General features: G+C 39.8%; 1 protein-coding gene across 1 annotated transcript in view; it reads left to right on the top strand.

Moving 5' to 3' along the window:
- Positions 1–14475, top strand: part of AKT1 (AKT serine/threonine kinase 1) — a 78544-nt gene that overhangs the window by 33949 nt on the left and 30120 nt on the right. Inside the window, exons 3-4 of the mRNA XM_059850450.1 lie at positions 4879–5007; positions 11644–11755. Coding sequence (XP_059706433.1) covers positions 4879–5007; positions 11644–11755 — 241 coding nt within the window. The remainder of the gene's footprint in view (positions 1–4878; positions 5008–11643; positions 11756–14475) is intronic.

Genomic DNA, 14475 nt, shown 5'->3' with positions numbered 1-14475 from the left:
GCTCCGATTGGCATAACTTTCATGTTCCCTCGGACAGGAACTGGGGCTGTACGAGCAGGGAGTGCCCTACATCATCAGAGTGTGTGGGAATGTAGAGAAGGCTTGCATAACTCAAAAGCTCTAATTTTTTGAGTGTTATGCTTAAATGCAATTAAAGGTGCTACTTCTGATGCTCAGAGCAGAAAGTTTAATGCATTATTTATTGGTAGATTTGTGGCAGCCACCTGACTGCATTTCATATAACTGAGACTTTGTTTTCAGTCAGTGCTCCTGGGCTTGTTACTTGGTTACTTTGGGCCATAAGAAAGTTAATAGTCGGCCGGGTGCTTTTGTAAATATCAAGGGTAGCATTGGATGCTGACTTGGTTAGCCTAATGATTTTTTTTTTTTCAAACCGTTGGTATGTATGAGTTGATTAAAACAAAAGCAGAGGCTTCTTAAATATAGTCTGTTCTGAATTAAAGGGTGTGGTGTTGGCTTTGAATGAGCTTGATGCAGCAACAAGCATGCAGCAGTTGGTAAATAAAGATGGATTTTCTTTTGTTCTGCTGGTGCTTGCTGCTCATTATTCTCCACTTACCCCGTGAGCTTCCCAGGGAGTGGCAGCTGTTTCTGATGTTAGACACTCTATCAGTGGTAGACAGCTCCAGATTCGGTGAGATACTGTTGTGGGGAGGAGAGGAAAATAATCTAACCCTGCATTGTTGTAAATCCTCAGTAGAATTAACTTTTCATGAGCCAAAGGAGTTTTGTGTTTAACTTTTTCTGAAATATTCAGGCATAAGAGTGCTTTACAGTATGTGTTACAGCGAAAAAGCTTTTCTGGCATGAGATGGATTTACATTCTGAGTGTGTGTTAAGTATTTTAATGTGCAGTGTGTGGGGGCAGGCTCAAGGCAATAAAGGGAAATCAGTCTATAACAATCTTTGTGTATGTTTCCAGATATATACAGTTTGGGAATCTTTGCAATTTGGAAATTGCTCGGAGTAAACAGAATGATACATAAAGATTTTAAATAATAAAGCTAGCAAGCTACAGAGGAGTCTGTTTGGTTCCAGGATTTTATATGTAGGATTTATAACCCATGCTTTTGCTTTCCTGTCTCTGCAGTGTTAGCATTCTGTTACTGAAAACAAAGAAGGCTCTGCCAGGGCATTACACAAGCAATGAATCACAGAGGAAAAAATGTTTTGCTTTGTAAATTGTTCACTTTTCCATGGTGGATCATTATTTTTTTTTTAGTGTTGTCTGATAGAATTTGCCACACATGCTTGCATTTACTGTACTCGGTACGATTCTTTCTAGTGTGACTACATAACTGCTAATATTAGTGACTTCAAGTAACTTCTTCTTGTGATTCTTAAAAACAAAACCGCAACAGGAACAAAGAACACAGGGCAAAAATTGAAACAGCTCAGTTCACTCTTGAGGCATGACAGCTTGCTGAGTATATTGGAGGAAGGAAAAGGTGTTGATGTTTTTCAGACAGCTTTGTCCCAGCAGTTCCACATAATTATTTTTTTGTCTGTATTGACAAACTCCTTTTCTGCCTCTGGTACTCAAATTTGCTGTCACCTTTTGATGTGGTCCTCGTGGGCTGTAGGCCATTTATAGTCTTTTAGCTAATCATAAAAATATAAACTTGTTTCTTAAGAATATGCACTTGGTACATCTTTTTTGGTGACTGTTTGGTGAATCTGTGTTTCTGAGCTTCTGCAGAGGAATGATAGCTTGCTCAGGCTTGAATGTAAAATTATTCTTGGAGATCATCTCTTTGGGAAGTCACACACCAGGCAGTGTCTTGCCACTTTTTTGCAGGATGCAGAAGTACAACCTCAGTGTGTTATATAATAAAAATTTGTACCACAGATGCTGCACTGTGCCTCATACTCTCCTTTGGCAAGAACAATAATCAATAATAGGCTGGATTGCCATATTACAGTATTCAGTAAGCTCCAGACATGTGGAAAAAATTTTAAAAAATCATGCTATTTATTTGCAAATTAAAAAGGTGGATCAGGAACCATAACCAGCTAAAGCAATGCTTAAAGGAAGATCCAAGTAGAGTGATCCCTGCAGAAAGGCTGGTGGTAATGAAATCCTTGATTTTTCACACAGAAGCAGTGAGTGTGGAGGAGGATGCTATATATGTATGGAATGCACAATTTTAAAGACTGTGTGATTAATCCTGTTAGAGGATGTGTTTCTAACAGAGAAGCAGATTGGTGGGATAAAGCTGTAAGAAAGTATGAGAGCCAAACATAAGCATCTAATCTTAGAGAAAGTCTCCTATGACAGTACAGTCTAATTCTGTTTAAAATTATGTATACTTCACTGCAAATAACCAGATAATAATTTCAGAATCTGCAAAAAATTATTGTCCCCTCTGTAAATGTCAGTGGGGAAGATGTGTAGCATAAACGAGGGAGTAAGGGAAGTAGAAACTCTGTCTTGTCCCTGTTCAGATATTATGTGTCCCATCCAATCTGGATTTAGTCCTAAGTGCAGATATGATAAGGGGTGTGTGGTGGTCATTAGGTCTCCTGGGTGTGCTTTATGCAACAGAAGAAAATACCAACGAGTCAGGTATGTAACAGCATGTTCCAAAATCCTGATGGTCTAGGCAGCCACCTTCCCAACCCGCTTACCTGGCAAGCCTCTAGTCAAGAGCTGGGCTGAGCATGCCGTGTGTCTTCTTGTCCCTGTAGTCACATCTGTGGTGTAACTGTAATGAGATTGGACTAATCTCACTGATCTGGGCCGAGTTGGACTGATAATTTAAATGTGAAAGGCTTCATAATCTCCTGCTGATCCCAGAAAGTTTTTGGCATTTAATTAAGGTCAGAATTAAAAAGATGATGACAACAAAACCTTCTACATTTACCTCCTTGCCTATAAATGTTAAACCATGACAGGTGAGTTCTGAAATTCCTGGAGTGATGATGACACTTCTGTAAACGCCTTACAGGCTGGTGTAACACTTAAAGCAGCCATCTCTAAAAGAAACGGTGAGAAAGTTTGTGCTCCTTTTCCTCTCCTCTTTCTTGCCCCATACCTGTTTCATTAGTTCAAATGGATGTTTTCTGTGGACATGGCCACTGCAAAGATGACTCTGTGTGACTCTCCCTGACAGTTCAGTAGCTCTTAGTTTTTTGGTTTAGATGAGGAAATTGAAGGCCTAGTGAGGACTAAAGAGGTGAAAGCAGCTGGTGGGGGCTGTGCACACCCGTGTCTGTGTTGTGTGGGCGTCAGGGTTGCTTCTGCTTCTGTGTGCAGGAGGGAGAAGGATGAGTATGAACGGAGAAGTGACACAGCTGCTGCCCAAAGCAGGTTGAAACTGCACCACAGACGGAGAGGAGGTCTGTGGGGACAGGAAGGAGACAAAGCAGCTGCAAGGGAGTTCCTGGGGCAGGGTGCACTTTGCTGGGAGAGAAATCACCAGCAGAGGAAAGCTGAGCAGCAGGAAAGTATAAGAGGAGCCTTGGAGAACAGGAGAGCACTAAAAGGTTTCCAGAGCCAATAAATCTGGTGAGCCTTCTTCTCTTGCCTCTCTTGGTTGTTTGAAGAGCTTGCCAGCAGGTGAACCTGTGGGCACTGGACACCAGCCACTGCAGGGCAGCATTACAGGGTGCACAGGCGTGGTCCTGCTGTGGCGGGCTAGAAAGGAGTTCAGCTCCTAGTGTGCTCTCTCATCTTCTCCCCACTGTTAAACAAACCAGTGAGAAACCATACAGAAGGGAGGAGGGCATGGTTGATGTGTGGCTGTGGGTGCTTTGTAGTTGACCACTTGCTTTTAAAATTTTTAAATCAGTTTTTGGGGTGAGCAGAATTGGAAAAGTGTGGCCAGTATTGTGTTTAGAATAACACCTTGAATGAGATTTTTGTGACTCAGTTGAGTAGAAGCAGGACCTTTTAGGACCTTGAGGGGCAGCTTGATGCCATGAAAAGCTATTTGAAATTCTTGAGACTGCCTCAGAAAACAATGATCTGGTAAATGAGCAAAAAACTCAGGCATACTGATAGTCATCCAGAAGAGCCATCGAAGGGATATCTGCTTCCTTCCCTGAAGACCTTAATAAATCCAGTAAATAACAGGTTTTGGTTAACTCTTTCCTTCTTATTCTGCTGCTGAACGTTTTGAATGTGTCTGTAATGCAGTCATGCAAGTGTCACCTGTGCAGGTTTCTCAGATGAGCAGTAGCATGGTGTGAGCAATGGGTGTTTCCTCAGACAAAGAAAGGTGGCATATCTTTCAGAGTAGATGTTTGTTTTTGACTTTGTGGTGGCTATACATCATCCAGTGTTTTCTCCTTCATATTGTGATGTATCATCTTGTGTTTCATGCTTGAGATGTTGTGAGAGAAGTGAGTGATGTTATGTAACATAAGCAGAGAATTATCTTCTTATGGTCTGAAAGTGACTGTTGGTTTGATAAAGCAGTTGACTAATTAGTAAATTACCCATTCTTGTTTAAAATACTTGCGCTGCAAAATGTAAATGAAAAAAATTTCTCCACTTGTCAGTATGAAAAATGACAATAGCAAAAATAATACACAGGACATCTGCTCTGATTTTTTTAAAATTTAAAATGCATTTAAGGCAGATGTTGCAGAATTTGAATGGAAATCGAAGTAGATGGAAGAACAAAACATAGCTGTTTACCTTTTGTGAAGTCCCATTTTTATGGCTAACATCGCTATCAGTATGTGACTCAGTGCCTGTATTTTTCCACTGTTTGTATCAGACTGAACTGAATGTTCTTACAACTGCTGCTGTCAGGATGACATATAGTTCCAATATTAACAGAAAATATTGGTGTGTCAGTATTTTGGGGTGTTTTCTGATGTTGTTTCCCTTGACCCATCCTCTCTTTCCAGGAGAATACATCAAAACATGGAGGCCGCGGTATTTTCTGTTGAAGAATGATGGCACCTTCATTGGCTACAAGGAACGGCCACAGGATGTGGACCAGCGGGAATCACCTTTAAATAACTTCTCAGTAGCTCGTAAGTGTTTTTAGCTGCTTCCATGTCCACTTTGGGGTTGATGTCTTCTTGTAACATAGCTGGTAAGCTGCATCAGTAACATTCACATCTGCCCAGAGCGCCGTGTCTAAACACAGAGTGTGTTTATTTGAGCTGACAAATCCCACTGTGTTTCTCAGGAATGATTGTAACGTGGAGGTTTGATGCTCTGCTTATTTTTCTTGTTTTTTAAGTTTTCTAGTAATTTAGTGTTTCTGGTTATTGAATAAAAGGGGTTTATTTGTTAATATTTTGTATGTATGTTAGTCAGCAAATTGCTTTAAAGTGGAAATTGACCCAGGTGCATGTACTTGGCGAGTGGGTACAGCAGAAGCATTTCTGCCACCAGATCTGGATTCCAGTGGCATTGACATTGGTCAGAGTTATTTAATTGTTAGCATAAGAGAATGCAGAGTGAGCACATGTTTTAATGAAGCACACTTGGATTTTCTTAATTTTGAACACAAACCCATAGTTCTTTTATTAAAGCCAACAAAAGGGTTTGGAAAAAATAGCATCTCCTAACCTCTGCACTCTCTACTGTGAAAACATTTCTGACTTTGCTCAGGTGCTGCAGCACAGGATGTGATAGAAGACTCTGAAGATAATTTCCTTTTCTTGCTCATGTTTTTAACTTTTCACTGTATACTTCCAGCTTTTATTTTCTCCTGTTCTTAATCTTTCCTGTCTCGTGATCTGCCTGTGTCTCGTTCCACCACTTAAAAATAGATCATTGTGGCACCTGTTATTAACAATGATCTGTTCCATGTTCCTTGTGACTACTGGAAGCAAAGCTCTGCAGAGAGAAGGGTAGGGGCTTTCCCTCTTCATTACAAGGTAGCTGAAAATACAGGGGACTCATCTTTGTAGCTGATCATTAAGCAGGTATTTATTTTGAAACACCCTGCTCCTGGAAGAGGGCTGGGCAGCAGTAGGAATTAATGGAAATGTTCATTATTTTTCCTCCAGTAGCAGCACATACGTGTTCTGAGTGATGATGGGAATACATAATGGACATGCTGTTTCCTGGTGCCTCTGTCCAGGATTCCAAGAGTGCTTTGGGGCTTTTTGTGTTGCTTGAGAGGGAGAATTCTTGTAGTGTTTTCATTTCAGTAATGACATGGTACTTTCCTCTTTAGACTGGTATCTTCTTACAGATCAAGAAGGTAAAGCAAAGCAGAAGAAAGCCATTAATTTATAAATTAATTCAGTGCTTGGTCTATAGCCAGAGGCTTTTAACAAATGCACTTTCTGGAGGACACTTCCATCCTCTTGCTGCTGCTAACTGCATTACTTGGGCAGCTCAGTGCTAAGGAGTAAAAATGTGTCCATCACCTTTTCTTTGTCTAAGTTGCCTTTAAAATGGGTTAACTTAAATCAGTTTTCTCAACAGCAGTGTGGTGCTGTTTTGGCAGATTGAGCCCATCAGTCTCAGCATTTATAGATAAACAGGTTTGTTACCATGGCATTGGAGCATTGTCAGAGAAGACACAGCACGTGCCTATGGATGAATTGTAAGAGTTGCCTGTAAGAGGCATTGTGGGCTGGGTGGTGGGTGAGAGGATATTCCTAGCAGTGCTCTTGCCTGGTGGCAGCTCAGGCAGGCCTTGAAGACTGGAGTGGGGCCTCCTTGCTAGAAGTCATTATTGTGGATTTGGGCCCGCAGAAGCAGCTGTTTCTCCCCCAGGATTTAATTTCTCATGTAGGCAGTAGCAGGCAGTGCTTCCAGCACTTCTGTCCCTTCTGGGTGCCCTCCACACTTTCACAGATTGACAGAATATTCTGAGTTGGAGGGGACCCACAGGATCGTCGAGTCCAACTCTTCATGTAAATGGCCCATATGGGGATTGAAGCCACAAACTTGGTGCTATTAGCGCCAGGCTCTAACCAGCTGAGCTCATCTCAGAGATCACTGTTTGGATGTATTTTGCACCACAGGCTTTCCCTTTGAACCTGTTTGCCTGATCCTTTCATTCAGGTTAACATGTCGTGTTAGTGTGAATGAATTTCAGCTGTCTCTGGAGGAAGGCTCAGGCCAGAGCACAGGCCTGCAGAAGCCTCCTGCCAGTGACAGGTAGGGGAAATAATTTTGTAAAAAATTATTTTAAATATTAAGATAAAATATTTTGTTAAAATTAATCTTTCTGTTTTCTTTTGGTCCAAGAGACCATGATAGCCTCGACTTTTTTTTTGTTAATTAGTGAAGCAGATTTTTTTTTTAATGAGATGGCAGGCTGTCTCTGTCAGTCTGTTCTTTGGAAGTGGTCCCATGTTTCTGATTAAAATCTTTACCCTCTTCTGCTGTACAAAAATGTAGGCTTTTTTATCTTTGCAAGTAAAAGGAGGGTTTTTTTAAAAGGGGAATTTTATTACTTGTAGTGTAAAATTCATATTGAGTGATTTTGTCAGTGCATGAGAAGTGGGAAATAATTAATGAGAAAGCCATGACAGAAGATAACAACTAATGGTCACCTGTCCTTTCTTTTAATGGCTATGAAGAAAGTATTAGCAATAAATAGTGTGTGATTTCCATGTGCTTGACAGTCCCTTCTTTCTCCTACACTGGCCTTTTCCTTTTGGTCTGTGAGGGTTTTAACTGTACATTTTTGAAAACTTGTTTCTAAGCCCGTTTAGCTAAAGAAAGGTGTACTATTTCTTTTAAATAACCTTTTCTCCACCTAATTTTCCTTTTAAAATAGCCATATACTAATGTTTGTGTGTTTAAGGAGTTTATTTTCTCTGGAATTAACCTATTGATTGTTTAAAAAAAAATTGACAACAGACAAAAAACAAATGCAGAAGAACCCAAATAACATTCGTGAAGCATGTTGCCTGAGTGTTTTCTTATTTGTGTTTTGTGTTCTGTACTTTACTACTAATAAGGTAGAAGGAATAAAAAAGTCTGTGCCTAAAAGTTCTGCTCCAGAGCCCCTGCAGATGAATAACCAGTAGAGGCTGAGTTGTAAATCTGAGAGATAAGTAGCCGTCATACCAATTGTAATCTTGGATTATCATGTATGTCTCCCTATTAGGTTATAAGCCTTTAAAACCATATAGCTGAGAAAAGCAGTATATTGTGAAAAACCACATGGAGAGAGAGGCTGTTCCTGTTAGAAAGGGATTATTGCTCCCGGCTGTCAAAAAGGAAGATGGACTGTGGTGGTTTTGTTGTACTGCTGAAAACATAATTGCTCAACAATACGAGAGCTCCTTTTGGGACAGGACTGTGTGCCTGCAGTCAGGCATTTTTCAGAGGGTACAGGATGGCCAGATTAGTGGTTGAATTTTTGTCTGCTGTTACTGAGAGCCAGCGTTGTGCTGGTCTGTAACTTGGTGCTCCTGGCCCCTCACTTTTGCCATGCTGAACAGTTCAGAGTTTAATTTATCCTGTGGTGTTAGCAGAAAACAGACATTTCAGCATAATATTTGTGTTTGTCTTCCAAAAGTTTTATTTTTTCATCATTCTATTTTCCTTGCTTACCTTTTCCTTTTTTTTTCTGTTTTCTTTTTTCTGTTTCTCCATACCCTTTCTTAAAGAAATCAAAGCAGGAATAGGAAGGATTCTTCCTTGACATTATTGTTTTAAGTGTGATGTCATTATATAGGGAGCAGAGTTTGACACTTTCATCGAAAGTAATCTGCCTTTTAGCTTAAGTGCTGGGAAAGCAAATATTGTGACATTTTAGAAAGTCACTGGGATAATACTAAGTGTCTTTCAAATACAAAACGGTAATTTACATTTGAATGCCTTGGTGTCTTTTCCTGTTAGGAACAATTTCTCTGTCCTACTTACTTTAAAAGACCAAACGCCAGGAAAGAATCAAGAGGTTCTTTAGAGAAATTTAAATAATTTTTAACAGGCTGCTGTTTATAGTACCTACTCTGTTGCAAATGGGGAATACTTTCGTTGGCCTGTTTCACAGGAAAAACTTCCTTCAATGTGGGTAACCCTCAGCCCCTGTTTGAAATTGAATATTTTTATAGCAGAATCCCCAAACATGCCATAAATCAGACCTAATACTACACAGCATCTCTGTGCTCTGCTGGAGTGGTGCACGTTGCAGTAATGTATTGATGATTAGAGAAGGTGGATTTTGGATTTCTCTAACTTCAGCTACAATGAAGAGAACACACTTGGGTTTAAAAGTAAGAAAAAAATACTGTTCATTCGTTTCATTGATAAAATCCATGGGATTATCATACATGGTCAGAAACAAGTGGTAGTTTCAAACTTCTAGAACCTCTCTGGTATGGCACTTTGGTAAAGTAATGCCTTCTGTATTTCTTGATATGTGCTGTTATGATTGAGCAGGGTAATTAGACAGCATATTGTTCACTAAACAAAACAATTCTGGGTGACATTCCTGAATTATAGTGGTTATTAACTGACAAATCTCTATTATTCATCTTGCTGTACGCCTTAAAGATTGCTGGATCAGCAAGCTTAACAAATATCAATGGACAGTGCTGATTTAGGGGAAGAGTGACATGTAATTGGTCCCTGTCTATAACAGAAAAAACCTTGTGTGGTTTATCATGCTGAAATTAAATGGTTAAATCTAGAGTTCATGGCTAGTTTAAATACCTATGCAGCTACTTCAGAATATGAATCTAAAGTGTTTTTAAAATCTAAGCAAAACCTCTCTGTTTATTTCTTAATGATGCTGTACTTTGGGATAAGTATGGGAGAACAGCTCTGGATTAGCACACGGTTAGGAAATAGCCTGATGTGTTGTTCTTCGAGTCTGCAGGCAGATTTGGTGTCTTAGGGCTGCATTGTGCAGGTTCCTAGAGGACAGCCCCAGCCTTCCTCTAATCAGGTTAGGCAGATAAAAACGGAAGGCAGAACAAACAAACAACAAAAAAAGAAGGGCAGCTAAGGAGGTGGGAGGTCTGGAAGCAGGAGTGAGATCTTTGGAGTGGAATTTATCAGCCCCAGGCTCATGGGGCTGTGCCAGCCTGGGCAGTTGTGTTTGGCTTTCACAGAGGTGGCTGCAAGGCTGAGCCCAGCACGGCCACATCGCTGCATGGACATTGTTTAATCTGAACTAAGGAGTGCCATTTATTGCACTAAAGCTTTTGCATGACTCATTAATAAACTTTCTCTTATCTAATTGAAGTGCTTTAGTAGGATGCAGTATAACCTCTGCGTGCTATTAAAGAAAAATTATATTTTCTTGTAATGAAAAATGCAGAGTTACTAATTGAAAAGCTTATAATTCCAGCAGCAAATGAGGCATGAAATATATTGCCAAAAATACAGTGCTCAAAAACACTGGCAGTAAATATTTTATCTTGGTGCTAATTAAGAGCTTGAACTTAAAACTGAGCATTCTAAATTTACACAATAATGAAATTAACCTAATGGTACCAGTGTAACCTTAGTAATGTGTACTGTTATTCTGGTGGATTCAGTCCTCTACTTGCACATTGCTGATGGTAGAGGAAGTTCATAGCTCTAGCAGTGAACAGAAATTTCTACTTGTCTTCATAGTGCCTTTTTATTTATTTAGAAGTCTATTTAGAAACTGAAGACCAAATAACAGCAAGCTTGTGGTTTCATTAACTGCAAGGAAAAGAGTTTAATGCAAGAAAAAACCACACAATTATATTTTTTTTTCCCTGCTGACTTGGTTTCTTAATTTGACTTTCCTCTAGCAGGGTCTGTTTAATTAATTAGCTTTTCTATTAACATTTGTCCGAAAAGTGTGGTGGTTTGGCTCCTGTTGTTATTTCATTGATTTTCTTCTGTTTTTCAGATCTCTCTTAGTAGAGCTAAAGTGTGCCCTTTATCCAGGAGCATTTTCTGGCCCAAATTTGAAGGATAAACACTTGTAACATCCTAAGAAGCTTAAAGCAATAGATGTAATTTAAAAATTAAAAAAAAAATGACACTCAGCTCTCAACAGAACATTTTGATGAAGGAAGTGGTGGCTGAGCATGCAACTGTACTTCTGTAGCCTTTTTAGGCTGTGCTTAAAGCCTGGCAGGGATGGAAGCTGCTCGCTGCGTGTCGGTGCAGCATCCGTCTGCAGCAGCTCTCCCGAAGGCTTCTGGAACAGGGTCTTCTCAGGGGGTGCCTTTGCAGTTTGATGTTCCCTCTAGTGTTTGAGGACTGGAAATGCTGAGTCTGAGCTTCATCAGGTTGCTGCAAAATGATCAGATGTTCTCCTGCAGCTCCCTGGAACCCATGGACAGGGTTTTATATGGGAAAGTCAATAGGAGGGAATGTGGGGGCTTGACTTCAGTTTTGTGTATGTAATTGCTACATTATCAAATGGCTTTGGCCCTGTGCTGTGCTCTGGATGACCTTTAGAGTATGGGACCTGAGTCTGAATGGCTTCTGTGTTATCACATCACATTTCTGCTTACCTCTATGGGCAGACCAAATGTGGAGCCTTTCCAAGCAGAATTTGATTTCAGAGCTGCTTAGATGGCTATCTCCCGAGCTATTTATTGGTTTCATCAACACAGTAAATTGTCTCAAGTCTCCTAAAGAAGTACTTACAGAGATTTCTATGGCTGATTAATTGCAACAGTTTGCTAGATAAGAATAAAGACAAATGATTATTTAAACCTGCTTATGTACCATGACTCTTTCTTCCTTGATTGTGGTAGAGTGCCAGCTGATGAAGACAGAGCGACCTAAACCAAACACATTTATCATTAGATGCCTCCAGTGGACCACAGTAATTGAAAGAACATTTCATGTGGAGACTCCAGAGGAGCGGTATGTTTCATTCATATTTAATGCATAAACTCCTTGCAAAAGCAGATGCAAGTGTTCAGCATTAATAGTGAGTCCTCTGCTGAAGCTCTTATTTATCAGATGATGTACGTCTGGACTGAAAAGTGACAAAGAATTTTCGAGTGCCTTCAGTTTTAGTGCATTTTCCAGTATAAAAGCAACCCTAAAGGGGGGGTTTCAGAGAGTGGATTTTGAGCAGTGTTTGTAAGTGAATTGTTGCTAGGTTGGGTATCCAAAACGGACAGGTGCAGGTGTGTACCAGCACACAGGTAGTTATTTCTGTAATGTAAGGTTCATTTCTCACTGGAAATGTTGTGGTATGTAAAATGAAGGGTTTCTGACCTGGGAGTTTCTGGAAGGATGAGCAAAAATGAAATAGAGATTCAGGCAGAGTTGAGTTGTATCAGAATAGTGACCTTTTATCGTCTATTTAGGCACCCTGTTTCTAAAGGAAAAGTTAGTTGTATCATTGCTGATTGCTAATGTTTTATGCAAATTAGATAATAAAGGTGATAGTTATCTGCTGCAGGTGCAGATTTCTGTTTCATCTTTTAGGAAACAAAGCTAAGAGCTACATCCTGTGCTCTCATCATTGGAGAACTGATCTCTTACCTCCAGAGAGAACAGTTTTCCAGCACAGCTATAATACAGCTACTGAGTATTTAAATATTTACTTGCACTTCAGAAACTGAACTCAAATTATTTCAGTGTCTTTGCCCTAAGGGAGTGGGTATCTTAAAACCGTGGTCCTCCTTAGGTATGATCCTCACACATGTTTATTTTGAAGACCAGTAAATTCTACCAAGCATTACTCACTTATTTCTTTCATAGCCTTTGCATGCACTTTGCATACTCCTTATTATTGCTTTTGATTCTGTTACAATGATCAGAAGGAGGTTTAGTCAAATTAAAAGCAAAGAAAAAGAAACTTGTCCTTGTTTCTTTTAGGAACTTCGTGGTCAGTGACCCTAAAGGGAGTGAATAGCAGTTTCCACTTCGGGGAAGATTGTATTTCAGTCTTGTTTTGTTCCCTCCTAGCCAATTAAGTCAGCTTTGTGACACTTCAGGGCTCAGAGTGTTAGTCACCTCTGTTGTGTACTCTTGAGACATAAAAGCTGAGGGTGAAATTCTGTTCTCCCAGAAATCAAAGATACTCACTTCAGGAGGGCTGAGATCTCAACCAAGTCAGTAACAAAAGAGATATGAAGGTCAATATGCCTTTAGCTTTCTATATACCTTTAGAACCAATGTTTGCTTTTTGAAAAGAAATGGAGAGAGAAAAGTGTGGAAGAAGAAGTTCTTTTTGTAATAATTTTGAATGTAAAAATACGACTAGTAAATAAGGGAATGTGTTAGGGATGGTGAATGGAGCAGTCTGTGCTGGGAGTATAGGGAGAATGTTCTGAATGTTTGACATTTCCCTGCTGCCCCATACAGGGCTGGATGAATTGTGCACAATTCAGGCAAAATCCAAAATAAAAATGCACAAGGCAGGAATGATCTTATGAGGTGCAATTTTTATTAAAATCTTGTGTTGGATACTTTTTCCCATGGACTTTGCTTCCTCTGGGGAATGATCTGCCTCTTGCATGCATTATAAATGGAAACTCACATGTTCAGATATGATTTTTTAAAAAAACCAACTTCATAGGACCAGTGAAAAATTGGACATTGATAAGGATGGCATGGCTGCACTGCAGATTGTGCACAGAGTTGTTCAGCATTGGCTGCTGCTGTAGTAGCGAAATATTTTACCTGGGATGTCCTTAGGAGAAGAATTTAACCAGTCCCTAGAAAAAACCAACTAAATCACCACATCCTGTTCCCTGCATATACAAAAGAAGTAAACATATAAGTTCAGATAGTCTGCTGGATGTGTCTTCAGCTCCTGTGTGTGTGTCTTTAAAGCCTGTCCTGAGACCCTGGAAGCCCTTATGAGTTGTATTCTTTATGTTCAATAAATTTGCAGTGAAATCGAGTGACGGCCAAGAACTTTCACTTCAGTAGCTTCAAAGGTGTGAAATCTCCCAAAGGACACTGGAGTGGAAGTTGTCTCCATGGGAGTTGAAGGGGTCACTGTTAGAGCACTGGTTGCTGAAACAGCTGTGGAAACTTTATTGTAACCAAGACCTGTGCCCAAGATGAAATGTCACTGCTTTTGCTGACATTCTGCTAAAGTTTACACAGCAATTGCTGTACTAATGTAATCATCTTTACAACAGAAGAATAACCTAAGTGTCCTGAAGTTTAAGACCTTTTCTAAGAACATCTCTTGCCACTTCAGCCACTAAAATTTGGGATATGTGTGTGAAGAGGTGCCATGGTGTCCCCAGGAGTTGGATGTGTGTTTCAGTGCACCATAAAAATGTAGAAACTGCTTTAATTGCTTTGTGTGTCATATAAGCCTTTTGCTTTTTCATTTTAGCAAGTTTGTTTTGGTTATGTAAATCTCTGTATCACCAGGTCATATCCTGAGCTGTTGACTGAATGCCCATTAGAAAATCTGTTATCCAAAAAGTCTTGTATTATGTCCAGACTGGGAGGACTTCAGTTGTCTCTTGTTTCTAGTATGATTAATAAGATTTTAAAAATGCATTTTTACAGTGCTTGAAAATGCACATAATTCATCATATCATTGATTCATGAGAGAGTATTAGTGGCTCCGTATTCCTTGGTGATCCTTGCCATGGCAGATGGTAATC

The sequence above is a fragment of the Haemorhous mexicanus genome, chromosome 6, assembly GCF_027477595.1.
Source record: "Haemorhous mexicanus isolate bHaeMex1 chromosome 6, bHaeMex1.pri, whole genome shotgun sequence".
NCBI lineage: Eukaryota > Metazoa > Chordata > Aves > Passeriformes > Fringillidae > Haemorhous > Haemorhous mexicanus.
This window is presented reverse-complemented; position numbering and strand designations above follow the sequence as displayed.